General features: G+C 38.2%; 1 protein-coding gene across 2 annotated transcripts in view; it reads right to left on the bottom strand.

Moving 5' to 3' along the window:
- Positions 1-19,110, bottom strand: part of MOSPD2 (motile sperm domain containing 2) — a 59,459-nt gene that overhangs the window by 18,639 nt on the left and 21,710 nt on the right. For both annotated transcript variants that reach the window (XM_081792642.1, XM_081792641.1), the window contains exons 6-10: positions 18,030-18,090; positions 15,293-15,331; positions 6,074-6,198; positions 2,352-2,528; positions 1,608-1,720 (exon numbers count right to left, since the gene is read on the bottom strand). In XM_081792642.1, coding sequence (XP_081648768.1) covers positions 1,608-1,720; positions 2,352-2,528; positions 6,074-6,198; positions 15,293-15,331; positions 18,030-18,090 — 515 coding nt within the window. The remainder of the gene's footprint in view (positions 1-1,607; positions 1,721-2,351; positions 2,529-6,073; positions 6,199-15,292; positions 15,332-18,029; positions 18,091-19,110) is intronic.

Below are 19,110 nucleotides of genomic sequence, written 5' to 3' on the forward strand. Positions count from 1 at the left end.
TGAGAGAGGGTGCGAGCGGGGGAGGGGCAGACAGAGAGGGAGTCACAGAATCTGAAGCAGGCTCCAATCTTTCAGCACAGAACCCGATGCAGGGCTCGAACTCACGAACCGTGAGATCATGACCTGAGCCAAAGTCGGACGGTCAACCAATGGAGCCACCCAGCAGCCCCTCCAATTGTGTAGTTTTGTTACATGAGTCAAACTGTATCAGGTGCCTCCAAACACTGGGTAGAGGAGTGTTTTTGTTTTAGATAAAAAGGTGAATTGTTCAGACTGTCCTTGACCATATACGTAAGTAGATTCATTTTATATCAGGAATGTCGGCATATCAGAGATACATTTGGAGAACACATATTTTTAAGGACATGCTCTCCTAGGAGGGCTCTGCTCATCTTTGGACAAGACAGATTAGCACAGCTGCTGGCTTACTTTTAGAGCCCATCTGAAATATAACACAGAAAAGACCAGAAGGTTATGAATCTCAGAAGTACTCTCAATAACCACGAGACTGATGGGAGACAGCCGCTATTGGGGCACCTGTGCCTGGAGGAGAGAGAGGTGCTGTGACTTTCCTGGGGGCAGAGGCAGGGGATGCTGAGCCCAGACCACAGCCTTGGAAGCTGCCCTGCCCTATCCTTCCCTGGCCAGCTCTTGAAGCTGACCCTCGACATTCATGAGCCAAGATCTAGGGTGTCCACAAGCCTCCAGTGAAAAGTGTGAAACTTCTAAACCATTATAGGGAAAGAGGAGAAACAAACTCCACAGGGGGGAAATGGCAAAGAAAACCCATGACCAGCAGAATATACATGTGGGACCCCCCCCCCACCCAGAAATACACAGATGGTTGAGATAATCCAAATATAATAGTAATCCCAATGTATATAAACAAACCAGTCTTCTCAATTAGAATATCAGTCTTTTTTAAAAGTCTGACCATACTGGTCATAAGAGTCATACCTAAAACAGTTACACAGAAAAATTTCAACTATGGGACAGAAAATGATACATCAGGTCATCACCAAAGTTGGCATGGCAGTATTAACATAAGGCCATATAAATTTATCAACTAAAAGCATCATTAGTGAGAAAGAGATCTTTACGTAATGATAATTACAAACAATCCTGAATCTCAGGCTGAGTAACCTAGAAACAAAAATAGAGATGTGCTGAAATCACGCTTTGGTAAAAGACAAAAACAAAACAACCCCCCCCCCCCCATTTTTCTAGTCCAGCTTTAGCTTTTAGAAGGTCAAACTGATAAGTGCTTAGTTCACTGTCATCTCTGGCACCCTCAAAGTTGTCCAAGTCAAACACTATCAGTAAAATGAGAAAAATATATGTCATTCAGATTAACTGTTAATATATGAATATTCACTTTTATTACCTGATGTGAAATGAGGGCCCTTTAAACACACTTAATGGAATAACAAAAAGGTAGCTAACAATGTCTACTCTGTCTGGAAACCAAGGTGAGTCTTTGGATAACCTTTAATTAGAAAACTTGTGTACTGTTTTTCAAAATGTGGAAATAAATACATTTTCCCTCAAGATGATCAAGACAGATTATTAAAAAAAGCATAGCTAATAAAATCCTCAACTATGATTACCTGATGTGTAGTAAGGGCCCTTTAAACACACTCAATGGTTTTTTGAAAGCTTTCATTTTAGAATCAACCTTTTCATTTTCCTCTGCTTTGGAAGTATGTTCGGTAACGTTAATCTAAAGACCAAAAAAATATGAAGAGAGAAAGATAAAGAAATTTAGTTTCATACTGACAGCTGGGCAGTTCATTAGGTGAAAAAGTAAACACAGTGATTCAATCCAAATTACAATCTTTAACATAAGCTTATTACACCTAAATTACGTATTTGACATATATTAACATGACCATTAACATATACTTGGATGCCTACGACAGGTAAGTCACTACAGAAAATGTAACATGGGCTTTCCCTTAGGGTCTTTAAATCTGTTCTAAATTATAACATTTATCCCTCTATCAAGCCCCTGATGACTCATAAAAAGATAACTAAGTGCTCCTTCCAAAACTGAAATAGAGGAAGTAGATAAAAGGTTTTAAACTGACTACTTTTATCCGATAAAAAATAGTTTTGATAACACAATTCCTAAGTGCATTTTGCCAATTTTTATACCAATGCATGAAATCGGCCTTGTCATACACCATAATGACACTTCTGGTTAGCCAGTGACCTCCTTCCTCTTTCTTTCCAGACAAAATGTTGAAGGACAGGAAGTTAAATGAATTACCCAAAATCACATAGCTAGCTAGCTGCAGAACGGCGGACAGGCCACAGCTTTTGACTCAAATTCATTCTATTGTTAAGATTACCTTTTTTAGAAGAGCTGTTTGTTCTTCGCTGGAAATTGTTTCCAAGGTTTCTTTGCCATCACTCTCTAGATCTTCTTTACTTGAAGCTTCATCTTCACTGGCAATAGGTCCATTTTCACACAATGGTGTCTGGAAATCATCATCTACTAGCGGTGGGTAGCTATACTTGAAAGGATCCTAAGAGAAAGGAATTGTATAACAGCCTGCTGAGAGGTGGGCAGACAAATAATTCTCTCAAGTTAAAAATCCACTCTCCGGGCCAACAAGCAAACCAACACAAAAAAACAGACTTAATTAGTGAATTTTTTTTTTTAAAGGAAGCATTTCAAAACACAAGGGAAAGGGCAACAAGTGGTGTGGGCAACTGATTAGCCATCTGTAAAAAAACCAAGTTGGATCGTGAGCTCATTCTTTGCACCAAAAAGAATTTCAGAGGAATAAAAACTTGAAAGTATGTATTTTTTTAATGTTTATTATTTTTTTAGTAAGCTCTACACCCAACATGGGGCTCGAAACCATGATGTTGAGGTCAAGAGTCACCTACTCTTCCAACGGAGTCAGCCAGGTGCTCTGGAAGTGTAATTTTAAAAAAACATATAAGCTTAAAACAACAACAACAACAACATAAGCTCCAGAAAAACACAAAGAAGGATTAAAAAAAAAAACAAAAAACAGGGGCACCTGGCTCGCTCAGTCAGTAGAGCCTGTAACTCTTGATCTCAGGGTTGTGAGTTCAAGCCCCACATTGGGTATGGAGCCTACTTAAAACAAATACATTAAAAAAAAACAACAGGAAACAAAACACAAAACCTAAGTAGTGAAGACCTTTCTAATCATAGCACAAACACAGAACCCAGCAGGCATAAAAATGCTGATAAAAAATGAGCACACTAACATGAAACATTTCTGAATGACAGAAAACAAAACCCAACACTCAACTCCCCCTCCCGAAAAAAAACCCACAATAAAGTTTTTTTTTTTTTTTTTTTTAAAGGATATATTCTTTTATTTTTTTTTTTTTCAACGTTTTTTATTTATTTTTGGGACAGAGAGAGACAGAGCATGAACGGGGGAGGGGCAGAGAGAGAGGGAGACACAGAATCGGAAACAGGCTCCAGGCTCCGAGCCATCAGCCCAGAGCCTGACGCGGGGCTCGAACTCACGGACCGCGAGATCGTGACCTGGCTGAAGTCGGACGCTTAACCGACTGCGCCACCCAGGCGCCCCAATAAAGTTTTTTTAAAAGCCACAACGAGAAAAATATGTATCACATGTATCAGAAACAAGACAGCTTTTGTTCATATATACAAATCAAGAAGAGTGATAACAGAATTTTAAAAAAAGGAATGATACAGAATTCATAAAGAACAGACTACCTTTTAAATCATAAAAAAATGCTTGACATCACTTACAATAATAGAAATGCAAATTCAAACCACACTAGAATATTTTTCACCTGAGACTGTCAAAGGTTACAAAAATGAGAGTTTGTGCTACTGGCAAGGGTGTGGTTCAAGCATTGCCACATGTTACTGGGAGATGAGCACAATCTCTTTAGAGGGAAACTGGAGCTCACCTTCTACTTACACTGTTGAATCCATGTACCAAGATATTTACAAGGATATTCACTGTAGCACTCCTAATAATGGCAAGATTAGAAAACAACTAACAGTCCTTCCAAAGAGAACTGATTAACTACATTATGTTAAATCCACACAATGGAATATTCTGCAATGGTTGAAAAAATCAGGTAGACCTCTATGAATCAATATGGCATAAACTAACAAGAGATGAAGTGGGAAAACCAGTGAAACAACATATGGTATGTGACTGTTACGTAAAAAAATAAAATGGACAGAATATTTCCAGGAGAGAAAACGTGGACACAATGGTGGCCTCTGGAGAGTGGCAGTGGGCAGTCACCGGGGGAGGGACACATGCTTGGCACTATACTGCTGTAGTTTTCAATCTTCAGTATTGTTTGCTTTTAAAAAAATCATGTATAAGTATTACTTTTGGGGAAAAAATTATGTGAAAGAATATTAGTCCTACTATAATTCTGAGCAGTCCTAAAAAAATATACCATTAACAACAGAGAAGGGAGATAACCTTTTTTACTCCTAAAAGTAAAAATAATTTTTAGTAGGGGCGCCTGGGTGGCTCAGTCGGTTGAGCGTCGGACTTCGGTTCAGGTCACGATCTCGCGGTTTGTGGGTTCGAGCCCCGCGTCGGGCTCTGTGCTGACAGCTCAGAGCCTGGAGCCTGCTTCGGATTCTGTGTCTCCCTCTCTCTCTGTCCCTCGCTCACTTGTGCTTTGTCTCTATCAAAAATAAATAAATGTAAAAAAAAGTAATTTTTGCTAGAGGCTATAAATTTTAAAGTTTATTTATTTTGAGAGAGAGAGAGACAGAGAGAGAGGGAGGGAGGGAGGGAGGGAGGGAGGGAATATGAATCCCAAGCAGGCTCCTCACTGTCAGCCCAGAGCCCGACGCGGGGCTCGAACTCACGAACCCATGAGATCATGACCTGAGCCGAAATCAAGAGTCAGACGCCTAACCGACTAAGCCACCCAGTCGTCCCTAGATGCTATTAATTTTAAGATATAACAATTCTAGGGACAGATTATTAAAAACAAATCAAATATCCAGTTTAACTAAAGGTAGTACGTGAAATGAACCATACTGTGTTTTTCTAGGTTAAAATGTAAAATATAAAGCTTCAAAATAGGAAAGCAGCAAATTTCAAATTAAAAATACTGGTTCAAGTTTTTCTAACCAAAGAAATCTAAAGGACACAGCAAAACTTTTCATCTTCCCGGTCACTTGATTCTGGTTGAATCCAGTTTTGCCAAGTAGGCAGTATCTGAAGTAGATTGGAAAAATCAAACAAAAGAAATTTTATCAATCAGGTTAACACAAAGCATACCAAATCCATAGGTTCCATAGTTTATAAATACACAATACACAGTACGTTTCATTATCGTGTAGTGGTAAAAATTTAACACATACCTAGTTATCCCCGGTCTCTTATTTTTAAGTACTAATACCATTTCAAAGAAAGGTGATAATATATATTATCTTTGAAATTAAAAAGACTGTTAAACAGTAAACAACTGGAAGCAAACTGAGACACGTGAAAAAAAAATTCAGTAACTCACGGTTCATCTCTAGACACAGGAATACTATGTAGCCATAAATAAGAGTAAAACAGCTTTTCATATTGATGTGGAATGATCTCTAAGACATGTTGTAGAGAAAAAAGTAGGAGGCATAAGGGCATAAAAATACACTACTTGTTTAAAAGCGATGAGAGGGAGGAAGAATTACATCTCTATTTGCTTGTGTGTGTTACATATATACTGTATTGCTTATGTAGGCAATACGGGTTCCTGGAAATAAATATAAGAGATGGAACTGGGGAGAAGAAAGTGATTGGGATAGCAGTAGAAAGACTTTTTACTGAATACCTGTGTCTGAATATTCGTATTGAATACTGAATACTTTTCAGTCTAGAACCATGTAAATATATAACCTACTCAAAATTAAAATTTAACAACTCAAAAACTTACATAAACATGTCTATCATGGTGCTATTCTGGAGTATCTATGATCTTTCTTTGCACGTTAAGATACTGCTGCTTCTTGTCCCTTAAGGCAAGAACACGGCTTCATGTGCCCCGATCCAGTCTTATTTTAGAAACATACTTCAAGCACTATACTTACAGTTCCACCCATGTGGGGAGGCAGGTATTCTACACTGACATAGTCTTGGACTTCATTTTTACTTGCAAACTTCAACAAACTCACTGCTTCTGGTCCAAGCCAGGATTTCACAATTTTGAAAGCAGCTGAGGAAAAAACAGTCACTTCATTAAATCCATTGTCTTTCTCAATTAATTTATTGTGTGTGCTAATGCAAGTCTTCTGATATCAGTTTGGGCTAAACTCTGTCAACAGGTATCTTTGTGGGTTCCAAATGTTCCAGGAAGAGTCAGGAAGACTGAATCACCTTGATGTGCACCAAGAAACTTAACAGAGTTTTGGCCTCTCTACAGATCTGTCAATGATCCCAACCGCTAAGACTCCCAGACACGGAATCAAATAGTACTGTGATTTGAGGGATAACTATGCAAGAGTATGGAAAGAGTCATTTTTCCTTACACTTCTGATAAACGCCCAACCTGAAAGACCTCCTCAAATGGGAAGTCAAGAAGAGAAAGCAGTGGCTCTCCTTATTTATGGGTTTGAGCTACACTCAGACTTCCATCCCAACCCTAAACATCTCTGCCTTTCTCCCAAGCCCTGCAGCTTATTTAATTGTGAGGAACTCACGGAATCTGCAAGAATAAACCGTTATCAAACACAACTGTTTAGTAATTACAATCTTGTTCTTTCATGCCATTCTAATTTAGATTTAGTTTTTTTTAAACCTTGTTTCCATTCTGACATTCTAAACACATTTTAAACAAATTAAAAGAGGAATCCTGCATTAAGTTTGCAAAAGCATCAATGAAAAAACATCAGGAAATCAAACAGTATGATAAAAATTAAATCCAGGTTCAGGAAACTGCATTTTTAGTTTGGCTAATTATGCTTAAATTTTATGTAATATTTACATTTTCCTTAATTTCGATTTAAAAAGTCTGTGAGATGACGTATTTGAAGCTAGGTTACTTGAATTAACTAAAATGCTAAATCTGATTTTTTTATAATAGCTTTATTGAGATAATAATTCGCATACCATAAAATTCACCCCTTTCAAGTATGCACATCGATGGTTTTTGGTGTATTTAGATAGTTTTATAACCATCCCCACTACCTAATTTTATTTATTTTAGACAGAGAGAGAGAGAGAGAGCGAGCGCACGCACATGAATGGGAGAGAGGAACAGAGGGGGAGACAGAGAGAGAGAGTCTTAAGCAGGCTCTGCACTCAGCGCAGAGCCCGCCGTGGGGCTGGATCCCATGATCCTGGGATCATGACCTGACCCGAAAGAGAGTAAGATGCTCAAACGACTGAGCCAGCCAGGCACACACCCCCCACTATCTAATTTTAGAATGTGTTTGTAACACCAAAAAGAAACCCCTATCTATAAACAATCTCTCTTTACCCTCCCTCTCCCATTCCTGGGCAACCACTGATCTACTTTCTGGATTGGCCTGTTGTGGATATTGCACATAAATGGAATCATACAACACGTGGTTTTTCTAACTGGCTTTGTTCACGCAGAATGTGTTCAAGGTTCCTCTGTGATGTAGCATGTATCAGTACGTAATTCCTTTTTATGGCCGAGTAATTTTCCGTTTTATGGATCTACAACATTTGTTTATCCATTCATCAACAGATAAACATTTGAGTACTTTCCACTTGACTATCATGAAGAATAGTGCTATGAAGACCTGTGTGCAAGCTTTTGTGTAGACACGTGCTTTCAATTCTTTTGGGAACGTACCTAGGGATGGAACTGCTGAATTATATGGTACTTCTATGTTTAACTTTTTGAGGAGCCGCCAAACTGCTTTCCAGAGTGGCCCCATCATTTTACATTCTCACCAGTAATGTATGAGGGTTCCAATGTCTCCACATCCTCAACACGTCTTTTCGATCACAGCCATCTGAGCTGGTGTGAATTAGTATCTCATTTGGTTTTGACTTGTAGTTCTCTCATGACTAATGATGTTGAGCATCTTTTTATGTGTTTATTGCCCATTTGCCTATCTTTGGAGAAATGTCTATTTAAATCTTTTGCCCTTTTTAATTGGGCCATTTGTCTTTTTATTGTGGTGTTGTAAAAGCTATTTATATATTCTAGACATAAGTCCCTTATCAGATGCACGATTTGTAAATATTTTCTTCCATTCTGAGAGCTGTCTTTTCACGTTCTGGCTGGTGTCGTTTGAAGCACAAAATTTGAAATTTTAATGAAGTCCAATGTATCTATTCTTTTCTTTTGTTGCTTGTGCTTTTTTTGGTGTCATATCTAAGCAACCACTGCCTAATGCAAGGCCACAAAGATGTATTCCTATGGTTCCAAGGTTTACAGTTCTAATTCTTATATTTAGGTCTCTGATCATCCATTTTGAAGTAATTTTTGTATGTGAAGGGAGGTAGAGGTCCAACTTCATTCTTCTGAATGTGGATAGTCAGTTGTCCCAGTATCATTTATTACAAAGACTATTCTTTCTTGAGAGAGATCTTGGGAGACAGTGGCAGACTAGGAGCACCGTAGGCTCGCCTCGTCCCACAAACACAACTAGATAACTACCAAATCATCCTAAATGCCCCATCAATCGATCTGAAGACTGGCAGAACAAACTGCAACTAAAGGTAGAGAAGAAGCCACATCGAAGAAGGTAGAATGTAAGGAGACCTGGCTTGGGAGAGACATGGATCACGGCTGCTTCAGTGGGAAGAGAACCTCAGTCACGGAGAAGGGCAGGTTAGAGAGAGAGAGTGCGTGTGCGCGACAGAGAGGCAGACAGACCAGCACACAGGGGAGCACATGGGGAAAACAAACATGTACAGCAAATGGCTTGGAAAGTGAGAGGGCCTGAATTTTGTGAGTTCTCACAACCAGTGGGGCTCAAAGCCTGGAGTTTTAAAGGTCAGCATGCTTGGCTCTGGGAGAGCTCAGAGGACACTGGGGCTCTTCGTGGAGAGAAGGCAGGGCAAACAGGCCGTGGACATACAGCGAGGAAAAAGTGATCTGAAGAGCGCCTGGGGCACAGAGTGCAAAGGTTATTCGCTCATCTCGGAGCAGGTTTCCGAGGGGCAGCATTCATGAAGAGATCCCTTCTGGAACAAAGAAACTGCCAAGTAGCATTTCATTGCCCCGCCCCAGCGGAAGCCCAGGGCCACCTGTAGGAAGCAGTGCAGTGCTGACACTTGCTACTTAATTTGCTTACACCAACCTCCTCCACATCGCTGCGCTCTAGAAGAACCATCCTTCCCGGTCACGCTTGCCTAAATCCCGGGTCAGCAGGACCCTTTCCCTAGAGGACCGGCCCAAAGCCCTGCCAACATGGTGTCTCCTGACCCAGGAGTTTTGTGAGGCCTCGGATCTGGTAGTGGCAGCAACAGGTCTCATTTCACAAGCAGACCAGAGCATACCTAGTTTAAATGTGCCACATTCAGGCCAGACACCAAAAACTGCCCACAGCAGGCAAAGAGAGTCTCTGCAAATGACTGGCCAGAGGATAAAGCAGCCAGGACACAACAGCAGAGCACACAGAGCACACACTGGAGACAGTCCCAGGAGCACCGGGCCCGGGACACTTAGACAGCAGGGCACCACGGGGTCTCTTCTTCATAAAGCCATCACCCTCAAGGACAGGAGACGGAGCTGCCTTTCCTAACACACAGAAACAGGCACCGAGACTTGGCCAAAATAAGAAGACAGAGAACAGGACAAGGCCACGGCTATGGCCAGAGATCTAAGTGAAACAGATATAAGTAACGTGCCTGATGGAGAATTTAAAGCACTGATCGCAAGGATACTCACTGGACTTGAGAAAAGAGTGGAAGGCATCAGTGAGACCATTAACACAGAGATAAGGAATAACAAAGCAGAGATAAAGGGCTCAATAAATGAAGTGAGAAACACACTTGATGGAAATGAACAGCAGCAGGCTGGAGGAAGCAGAGGAACCAATTCGTGACCTAGAAGATGGAGTAATGGAAAATAATCAAGATGAACAAAAGAGAAAAAAAAAAGAACTACACAAAATGAGAATAGACTTAGGGAACTCAGTGACTCCATCAAACATAATAATACTTATATTATAGGAATCCCGGAAGAAAAAAGAGGAAAGGGGGCAGAGAATTTATGTGAAGAAATAATAGCTGAAACCTTCCCTAATCTGGGGAGGGAAACAGATACCCAGATCCAGGTGGCACAGAGAACCCCCCCCCCAAAAAAAATTAACAAAAGCAGACCCACACCAAGACATATTGTAATTAAAATGGCAAAATATGCTGATAAAGAAAGAATATTAAAAGCAGCAAGACAAAAGAATATAGTTACATACAAAGAAAACCCCATAAAGGTATCAGTGGCTTTTTCGGCAGAAACTTTCTAAGCCAGAAACGGGTGATGTGATACATTCAAAGTGCTGAATGAGAAAAACCTGCAGCCAAGAATAATCTATCCAGCAAGGTTATCATTCAGAATAGAAGGAGAAATAAAGAGTTTCCCACACAAACAAAATCTAAAGGAGTTCATGACCACTAACCGAGCGAGCCCTGCAAGAAATATTAAGGGGACTCCAAGTGGAAAGGAAAGATCGAAAGTGACAGTATAAAGGTAGGAAACACGAAAACAGTAAAAATGAGTATTTCTGTAGGAAATCAGTCAATGAGCTCATAAAATAAAAGGATGTAAAATATGGCAACATATACCCAAAAGAGGGGGAGTAGAGGAGGAAAGAATGGGTTCAAACCTAAATGACCATCAACTGAATAAAGGCTGCTATATGCAGAAGAGGTTATATATAAACATAATGGGAACTACAAATCAAAAACCACTAATAAATATGGAAACAATAAAGAGAAAGAAATCCATATATACCACTAAAGAAAACCAGCAAATCATGAAAGAAAGACAAGAAAGGATCAGAGAAAATCTGCAAGAACAACCACGAAACAAGTAATAAAATGGCAATAAATACATGACTATGAATAATTTCATTGAATGTAAATGGACTAAATGCTCCAATCAAAAGACACAGGGCGACAATGAATAAACAAGACCCATCTATATGCTGCCTACAAGAGACTCGTTTTAGACCTAAAGACCCCTGCAGATTCAAAGTGAGGGGATGGAGAAACACATTTGTCATGCAAGTGGATGGCAAAAGAAATCTGGAGTAGCAATACTTATATTGGACAAACTAGACTTTAAAACAAAGACTGTAACAAGAGATGAAGAAGGGCATTATATAATCATAAAGAGGATAACCCAAGAAGAAGAAATAACAATTGTAAATATTTATGCACCCAGCATGAAGACACCCAAGTACATAAAACAGTTAATAAGAAACATAATGGAACTAACATAATAATATAATAGTAGAGGATTTTAACATCCCACTTATATTAATGGGCAAATCATGTAAACAGAAAATGAACACAGAAACAATGGCTTTGAGTAATACACTGGACCAAATGGATTTAACAGACATATTCAGAACATTCCATACTACAACAGCAGAATACACATTCTTTTCGAGTGCATATGTAAAATTCTTCAGAAGAGATCACATATTAGGCCAGAAAACAAGACTCAACAAATTCAAGAAGATTGAAGTCCTATCATGCATCTTTTCTGACCACAGTGCTATGAAATCATAAGTCAACCATAAGAAAAAATTTGGAAAGACCACAAATACATTCAGGTTAAATAACATGTTACTCAACAATGAATGGGTCAACCAGAAAATCAAAGAAATACAAAAGTACATGGAAACAAATGAAAATGAAAACACAAGGATTCAAAACCTTTGGGACACAGCAAAAATGGTTCTAAGAGGGAAGTTTATAGCAATACAAGTCTACCTCAAGGCAAGAAAATTTACAAATAAAAAACCTGACCTTACACCTAAAGGAGCTGGAAAAATAACAAAGAGAACCTAAAACCAACAGAAGGAAAGAAAGAACAAAGATCAGAGCAGAAACAAATGATATAGAAATGAAAACGAACCTAAAAAACAAAACCAAAAAAATAATATAACAGATCAATGAAACCAGAAGCTGGTTCTTTGAAGAATCCAGTGAAACTGATAAACCTCTAGCCAGACTTAACAAGAAAAAAAGAGAAAGCATCCAAATACATAAAAATCACAAACAAAAGAGGATAAATAACAATAAACACCAAAAAAATACAAACAATTATAAGAGAACATTATGAAAAACTATATGCCAGCAAATTGGATGACCTAGAAGAACATTCCTAGAAACATATGACCTACCAAAACTGAAACAGGAATAGAAAATTTGAATAGACAGATTATCACCAAAGAAATTGAATCAGTAATCAAAAACTTCCCAGTAAACAAAAGTTCAGGACCAGATGGCTTCACTGGTGAATTCCACCAAACATTTAAAGAAGAGTTAATAATTATTCTTAAACTACTCCAAAAAAACATAAGAAGGAAAATTTCCAAATTAACCCAATGAGGCCAGTATTACCCTGATACCAAAACCAGATAAAGATACCACTAAAAAAGAGCTACAGGCCAATATCACTGACGAACACAGATGCAAAAATCCTCAATAAAAAACTAGCAAACCAAATTCAACAATACATTTAAAAAAAATCATTCACCACAATCAAGTGGGATTCATTCCTGGGTTGCAAGGATGGCTCTATATTCACAAATCAATCAACGTGATACATCATATCAATAAAAGAGCCATATGATCATTTCAAGAGGATAGAAAAAGCATTTGACAAGGTACAACATCCATTCATTGCTAAAAATCCTCAACAAAGTTAGTTTAGAGGGAACGAACATACCTTAACATAACGAAGACCATATATAAAAACCCACAGCTAACATCATACTCAACGGTGAAAAACTCAGAGCCTTTCCCTTAAGGTTAGGAGCAAGATAAGGATGTCCACTCTAGCCACTTTTATTCAACATAGTACTGGAAGTCCTAACCACAGCAATCAGACCACAAAAAGAAATAAAGGGCATCCAAACTGGCAAGGGAGAAGTAAAACCCTCACTATTTGCATATGACATGATACTATATATAGAAAACCTAAAAGACTCCACGAAAAAACTGCTAGAATTGATAAACGAATTCATTAAAGTCACAGGATACAAAACCAATGTAGAGAATTCTGTTGCATTTCTATACACCAATAAAGAAGCAGCAGAAAGAGAAATTAAGAAAACAATCCCATTTACAACTGCATCGAAGATATTAAGATACTTAGGAATAAACTTAACCAAAGAGGTCAAAGACCTGTATTCTGAAAACTATAAAACACTGATTAAAGAAATTAAAGATGACACAAAGAAATGGAAAGAAATTCCATGCTCATGGATTAAAAGAATAAATATTGTTAAAATATCTATACTACCCAAAGCAATCTACACATTTAACCCAATCCCTACCAAAGTACCAACAGCATTTTTCACAGTAGAACAAATAATATTAAATTTGTATGGAACAACAAAAGACCCTGAAAAGCCAAAGCAATCTTGAGAAAGAAAAGCAAAGGTGGAGGCATCACAATTGTGGACTTCAAGTTATATTACAAAGACGTAGTGATCAAAACAGTATGGTACTGGCACAAATACACACACACACGTTGATCAATAGAACAGAACACAAAATCCAGAAACAAACCCACAATTATATGGTCAATTAATCTTCAACAAAGCAGGACAGAATATCCAATGGGAAAAAGATGGTTTATTGAAGAAATGTTGGGAAAACTGGACAGCTACATGCAGAAGAATGAAACAGGACCACCTTCTTATACCATACACAAAAATAAATTTAAAATGGATTGAAGACCTAAATGTGAGGCCCTGAAACCATAAAAATCCTAGAATAGAATACAGGCAGTAACTTCTGTGACATCAGCTGTAGCAACTTTTTTCTAGACAGGTCCCCTAAGGCAAGGGAAATAAAAGCAAAACTAAACAATTGGGACCACACCAAAATAAAAAGCTCTGTACAGCAAAGGAAACAATCAACAAAACTAAAAGGCAAATAATCTGCTGAATGGGGAGAAGATATTTGCAAATGACCTATCTAATAACGGGTTCGTATCCAACATATATAAAGAACTTCTAAAACTCAACACCCAAAAAACAAATAATCCAATTAAAAATGGGCAGAAGACATGAATAGCCATTTCTCCAAGGAAGACATCCAGATGGCCAACAGGCACATGAAAAGATGCTCAACATCACTCATCATCAGGGAGATGCAAATCAAAACGATAATGAGATACCACCTTATACCTGTCAGAATGGCTAAAATAAAAAACACAAGAGCGAGCAAGTGTTGGTGAGGATGTGGAGAAAAAGGAACCCTTATGCGATGGTGGGAATGCAAACTGGTGCAGCCACTGTAAAAAAACAGTATGGAGGTTCCTCATAAAGTTATAAATGGAACTACCCCGGGGCGCCTTGGTGGCTCAGTCAGTTAAGCGTGTGACTTCGGCTCAGGTCATGATCTCATGTTTCATGGGCTTGAGCCCTGCGACGGGCTCTGTGCTGACAGCTCAGAGCCTGGAGCTTTCTTTGGATTCTGCGTCTCCCTCTCTCTCTGCCCCTCCCCTGCTCCTGCTCTCTCTCTCTCTCTCAAAAATAAATACACGTGAAAAAAAAAGAAAAAAATGGAACTACCTATGATCCAGAAATCACACCACTATTTACCCAAAGAATACAAAAACGCTAACTCAAAGGGATATATGCACCCTGATGTTTATAACAGTATTATATAATCACATTAGAGTTGGTAAAGAATGTTTTTCAATGCTTTAACAATTTTTTTTTTCACCACAAAATGTATCATGACTGTCTTATTAAGTGACTATAGCAATTTGGAGTGCATTTCAGATTCATCCCACCTTCTTCCTCAATGCCCGAAACCCATGAGAAAACCTAGCCAAGGCCTATGTTCGGTGACATACCCCATCCGTGTGTGACAAACTGAGGCTCCTGGCTCTAGTTTCACCTGAATGGTTGAACATCTTGATGCTGTTTTTAGAGAAGACTAATGTATATCCCCAGAGCCTGGGGCAAGAATGTTAACTGAGTTTGCTTAGGAATCGTCTTTGAATGTTCCAGCTCCGGCCTCTTAAAGAGCATACAACAAGCACAACGTAAATTTTTTTTAAACAACCACAGAAATATGGCTACATTGGGAAAAAGGAAATCAGACATTTTGTTTTAGCAAAGTATAAATAATATACTCACCATTCATTATCCAAGGCATATCAAAGATCACCATTTTCGCTTAAAGACAAAAAAAACAACAAAAAAAAATTCAATGAATGTGATTTAGTATCACTATAGTATCATCACTTATACCTGGCCTAGAAAAAGCTGGTGATCTAAATGTAACTAAACACTGAGCTGGTTGACTCAGTTCTGATTCGGTGACGTGTGAGTGGTGCTCAAACCAAATTAACTTCTCACTGATGAGGGGCCCGCTCAGGGTGGCTTTTGGGAAATCAACAATGCGCTATCATTGTCCTTTGGCAAACAGTCTGTTCTTTTGTTCATTTGTGGCTTTTGCTGTTTGCAGAAAGGTACAAAATAAATAAGTGGGTAAGCGGAGTCTTTGGATGTGGTATGTCATATTAGTGCCGATGTACAGTGAACTTTAGGAATGACCTCAATGTAATTTATTGGTTCTGATAATTTTTTTCTTTTTTTTTTTTTAATGTTTATTTATTTTTGAGACAGAGAGAGACAGAGCATGAACAGGGGAGGGGCAAAGAGAGAGGGAGACACAGAATCGGAAGCAGGCTCCAGGCTCTGAGCCATCAGCCCAGAGCCCGACGCGGGGCTCGAACCCATGGACCGCGAGATCGTGACCTGAGCCGAAGTCGGACGCTTAACCGACTGAGCCACCCAGGCGCCCCAAGTTCTGATAATATTCTAGGGATTACATTGTAAAACCACTTACACGTTTTCCCCTCACCCCAATTTTAATGCATCATTATGTTTTAAGAAAGGCAAATTACTTATACTTTTCTTCATATTATGAGCCCCAGGAAGCCAATAATTCCCAAAGTATACAGTAGTATTATTTGCATATTTAGAAGACCTAAATAGCCCTATTAACAATTACAAGAACCAGAAATCACAAAGGGAATTCTTGATACCTAATTCATTCTATTCCAAATGAATCAAAATGTAATTTCATTCTTCTCTGAGCAGAGAAGCTCCTAGAATGGTTATTAATGTAGGACAGGTAAAGTACATGTAAGAAACAAGGTATCTTCAAAGAGGTACCCTGGAGCTTAATAACCTCAGTCTTCATCTGTGATATGCCTAAAAAGATCTGGACTTAAGATTTTAAGAAATAATGGTTGTATTTCATGACAGATTTTGAAGCATAACCAATTTAAGATTCTATAAAATTTAATGTCTGCAAAATTACATTATGTAGGTAAAATATATGCATTACCTCTAGTTAATTGGAATGAAGTGTTTCAATTCATCTTTATATAGGCCCATGAATTCATTAATAGTTTTCTCAAAAGAATCTTAGATGTGTTTTGTAAGGTAATAATGGTATTTATACTATTGATAAATGGCTCTTCACAAACTTAGATATTTCAATAAACAAGTGGATATTTTATTTTCATGTTTTACATAAGAGGAACAAACTAACCATATGGGGTAGTGACGCCCTATTGACCACTGATTGGCACTGCTCAGTAAAATGAATCGGGGTACGTGGCGGATCCAGGAAGAACTCAGAAGGAATAGCAGATCCTCCAGGTTTCCCAGACCAAATAGTCTCTTTACCTAAAAAGGTCCATGAGGACCCTCTCTGAAGACATGAGAGCATAGGGGTAGGAGTGGCAGTGATCCTCGAAATCCATTATGCTTTTTTTCTGCTCCTTACTTCACATTAATAATATGAAAGCACATCAAAGTAAGATGATTTAGGGGTTTTATGCTTTTGCATCACCTAAGTCATGAGTCCCCAAAGGCCCTAATTATGGTATCTTCCAGGGGTGTGCCCAGGCAGACCTGTGAGTTTCCATTTTCTGATATCCTTGTTGTCTCTCTCCTGCGTTTTTTACTTTGAGCCCACTGGAATTCAAATATATGACTGTTGGGGCGCCTGGGTGGCTCAGTCAGAAGCATCAGACTCTTGGTTTCGGCTCAGGTCATGACCTCATGGTTGGTGAGTTTGAGCCCTACGTCTGGCTCTGTGCTGACAGCGAGGAGCCTGCTTGGGATTCTCACTCTCCTTCTCTATCTCTCCCCCTTCCCTGCTCTCACACGCACACGTGCCCTCTCTCTCAAAATAAATAAGTAAACATTTAAAAAATACATAGATATGACTATTTATGTGGGATAGTGTCTTCATTTCTCCAGAGGCAAACCACCATATAAATCCAAGAAATCAATGAATCAAAATGGGTACCTAAGATTTACGTGTTCTTCATTCAGGTAATTAATGCAAGAATCACAAAAACAAATTCTAAATTCAAATGTAGTCTACTGTTTTCTTAATGATAGTTTTTAAACAGCAATTAGTAATACAGTGTACTTTATGCATGAGTACTGCTTATCACACATATACTTTATTTATCAGTATTGTTTATCTGTTTCTTGCATGTAAAAAGTTCCATATAATAAATATCATTTTAAATGAGTTTTTCACTGAAAGATGAATAAAAATGGGAAATCTTGGAAATAAAGGTATGTTTTATGTCCCCATGTATGTGTGTGTTACAGGATGCCGTATATACAGTTTCGAATTTAAATTCTTAAAACTGTAAAGGACAATGATTATGAAAAATTTCCTTTATGTCTACTAGGATACGCACTTAAACTTCTATGCACACATTTAAGTTCTTCATCAGAATATAAAACTTCAGGTATTAAAGTCTATAGTAACATAAAGCTATCTCAGTCACTGCCTATAGTTTCTACACATTATATTTTTATAAAGGAGTAAGTTACTTACAGAGGTATTTAGGGTAATAAACCTTAAAGCAGTTGATGATAAAGCGCACAAAGTCCATGTCCTAAAACACAGATTATACATTTAAAGCTTTAAGACTATCCACATTAGGGAGCTTTAAATTGCACACTTCCAAAGGTGATAAACTATTAAATACAAATGAGACAATTATTAAATTGTGTAAAAAATAAGCTCATATATAAATATATTCTCAGAGGCTAAGGTTTTAAGTCATTAAGCTACTTATAATAATCAGTCCTAATATCGAGTGAAAGAATTCAGACACTTAAACATCATTCATGTTATTTCCAACTAGTGAGATATGCAGGCTAAGGTAACATGGCATTATAAAGCAGATCGAAAGCAATCCCTACAGAGAAATTCTAAAAATCCGTTGAACAGTTAAAGAATTACTGAAACGAGCATACCGTTTACAACTTTACTACTTGCAATGATGATACATATAACCTATCGATTCTGGTATATTCGCTTTTTACCCCTAATTTCTACACCTTGTAATAGCTTTAGTAAAATACGTTTTATCAATCTCTTACACAACAGCTAATCTGATCATACTGGTGTGCTGTATGTACTTCGCTGCTAACTTCTTTCCTCTTATTTAGAGACCCAGAGGCAGAATTTTTTAGTTTACATTCGAGTGTTGTTCATGGACTCCAATCCCTGGAAAACTTTATGAACATAACTGTCTGTTGCTTCTCCTGCACCGAACACAGCCAACATGAACTTTGGTTATGAGGGTTACTATTCACATGGATCGTTTCATTCCGTGTCATTCCCTGGCCGCAAGCTGATTTACTAATCCTGACTGGCCATCTTAGAAGGGCTGTAGAACGAAAGATAACTGTGCAAATTTAAATCCATCAGTTACTGAAAGGTGAGCTGTCCCATAGATGAGTCTATAAAGTCATTCCTAGCATGTGAGTTAGAGTATCTTTAACTTCAGCAAACTGAAAAGTAAGCACCTTTAACTATCTTCAGTATTCATTATGGAATAAACCCTAGTATATAATGGTAACTTTATAACTAATCGTTATATCCATTGTGCACCGAGGTAAATAGTTTG

This window comes from Panthera onca, chromosome X, assembly GCF_046562875.1.
Source record: "Panthera onca isolate mPanOnc1 chromosome X, mPanOnc1 haplotype 2, whole genome shotgun sequence".
Classification (NCBI taxonomy): Eukaryota; Metazoa; Chordata; class Mammalia; order Carnivora; family Felidae; genus Panthera; species Panthera onca.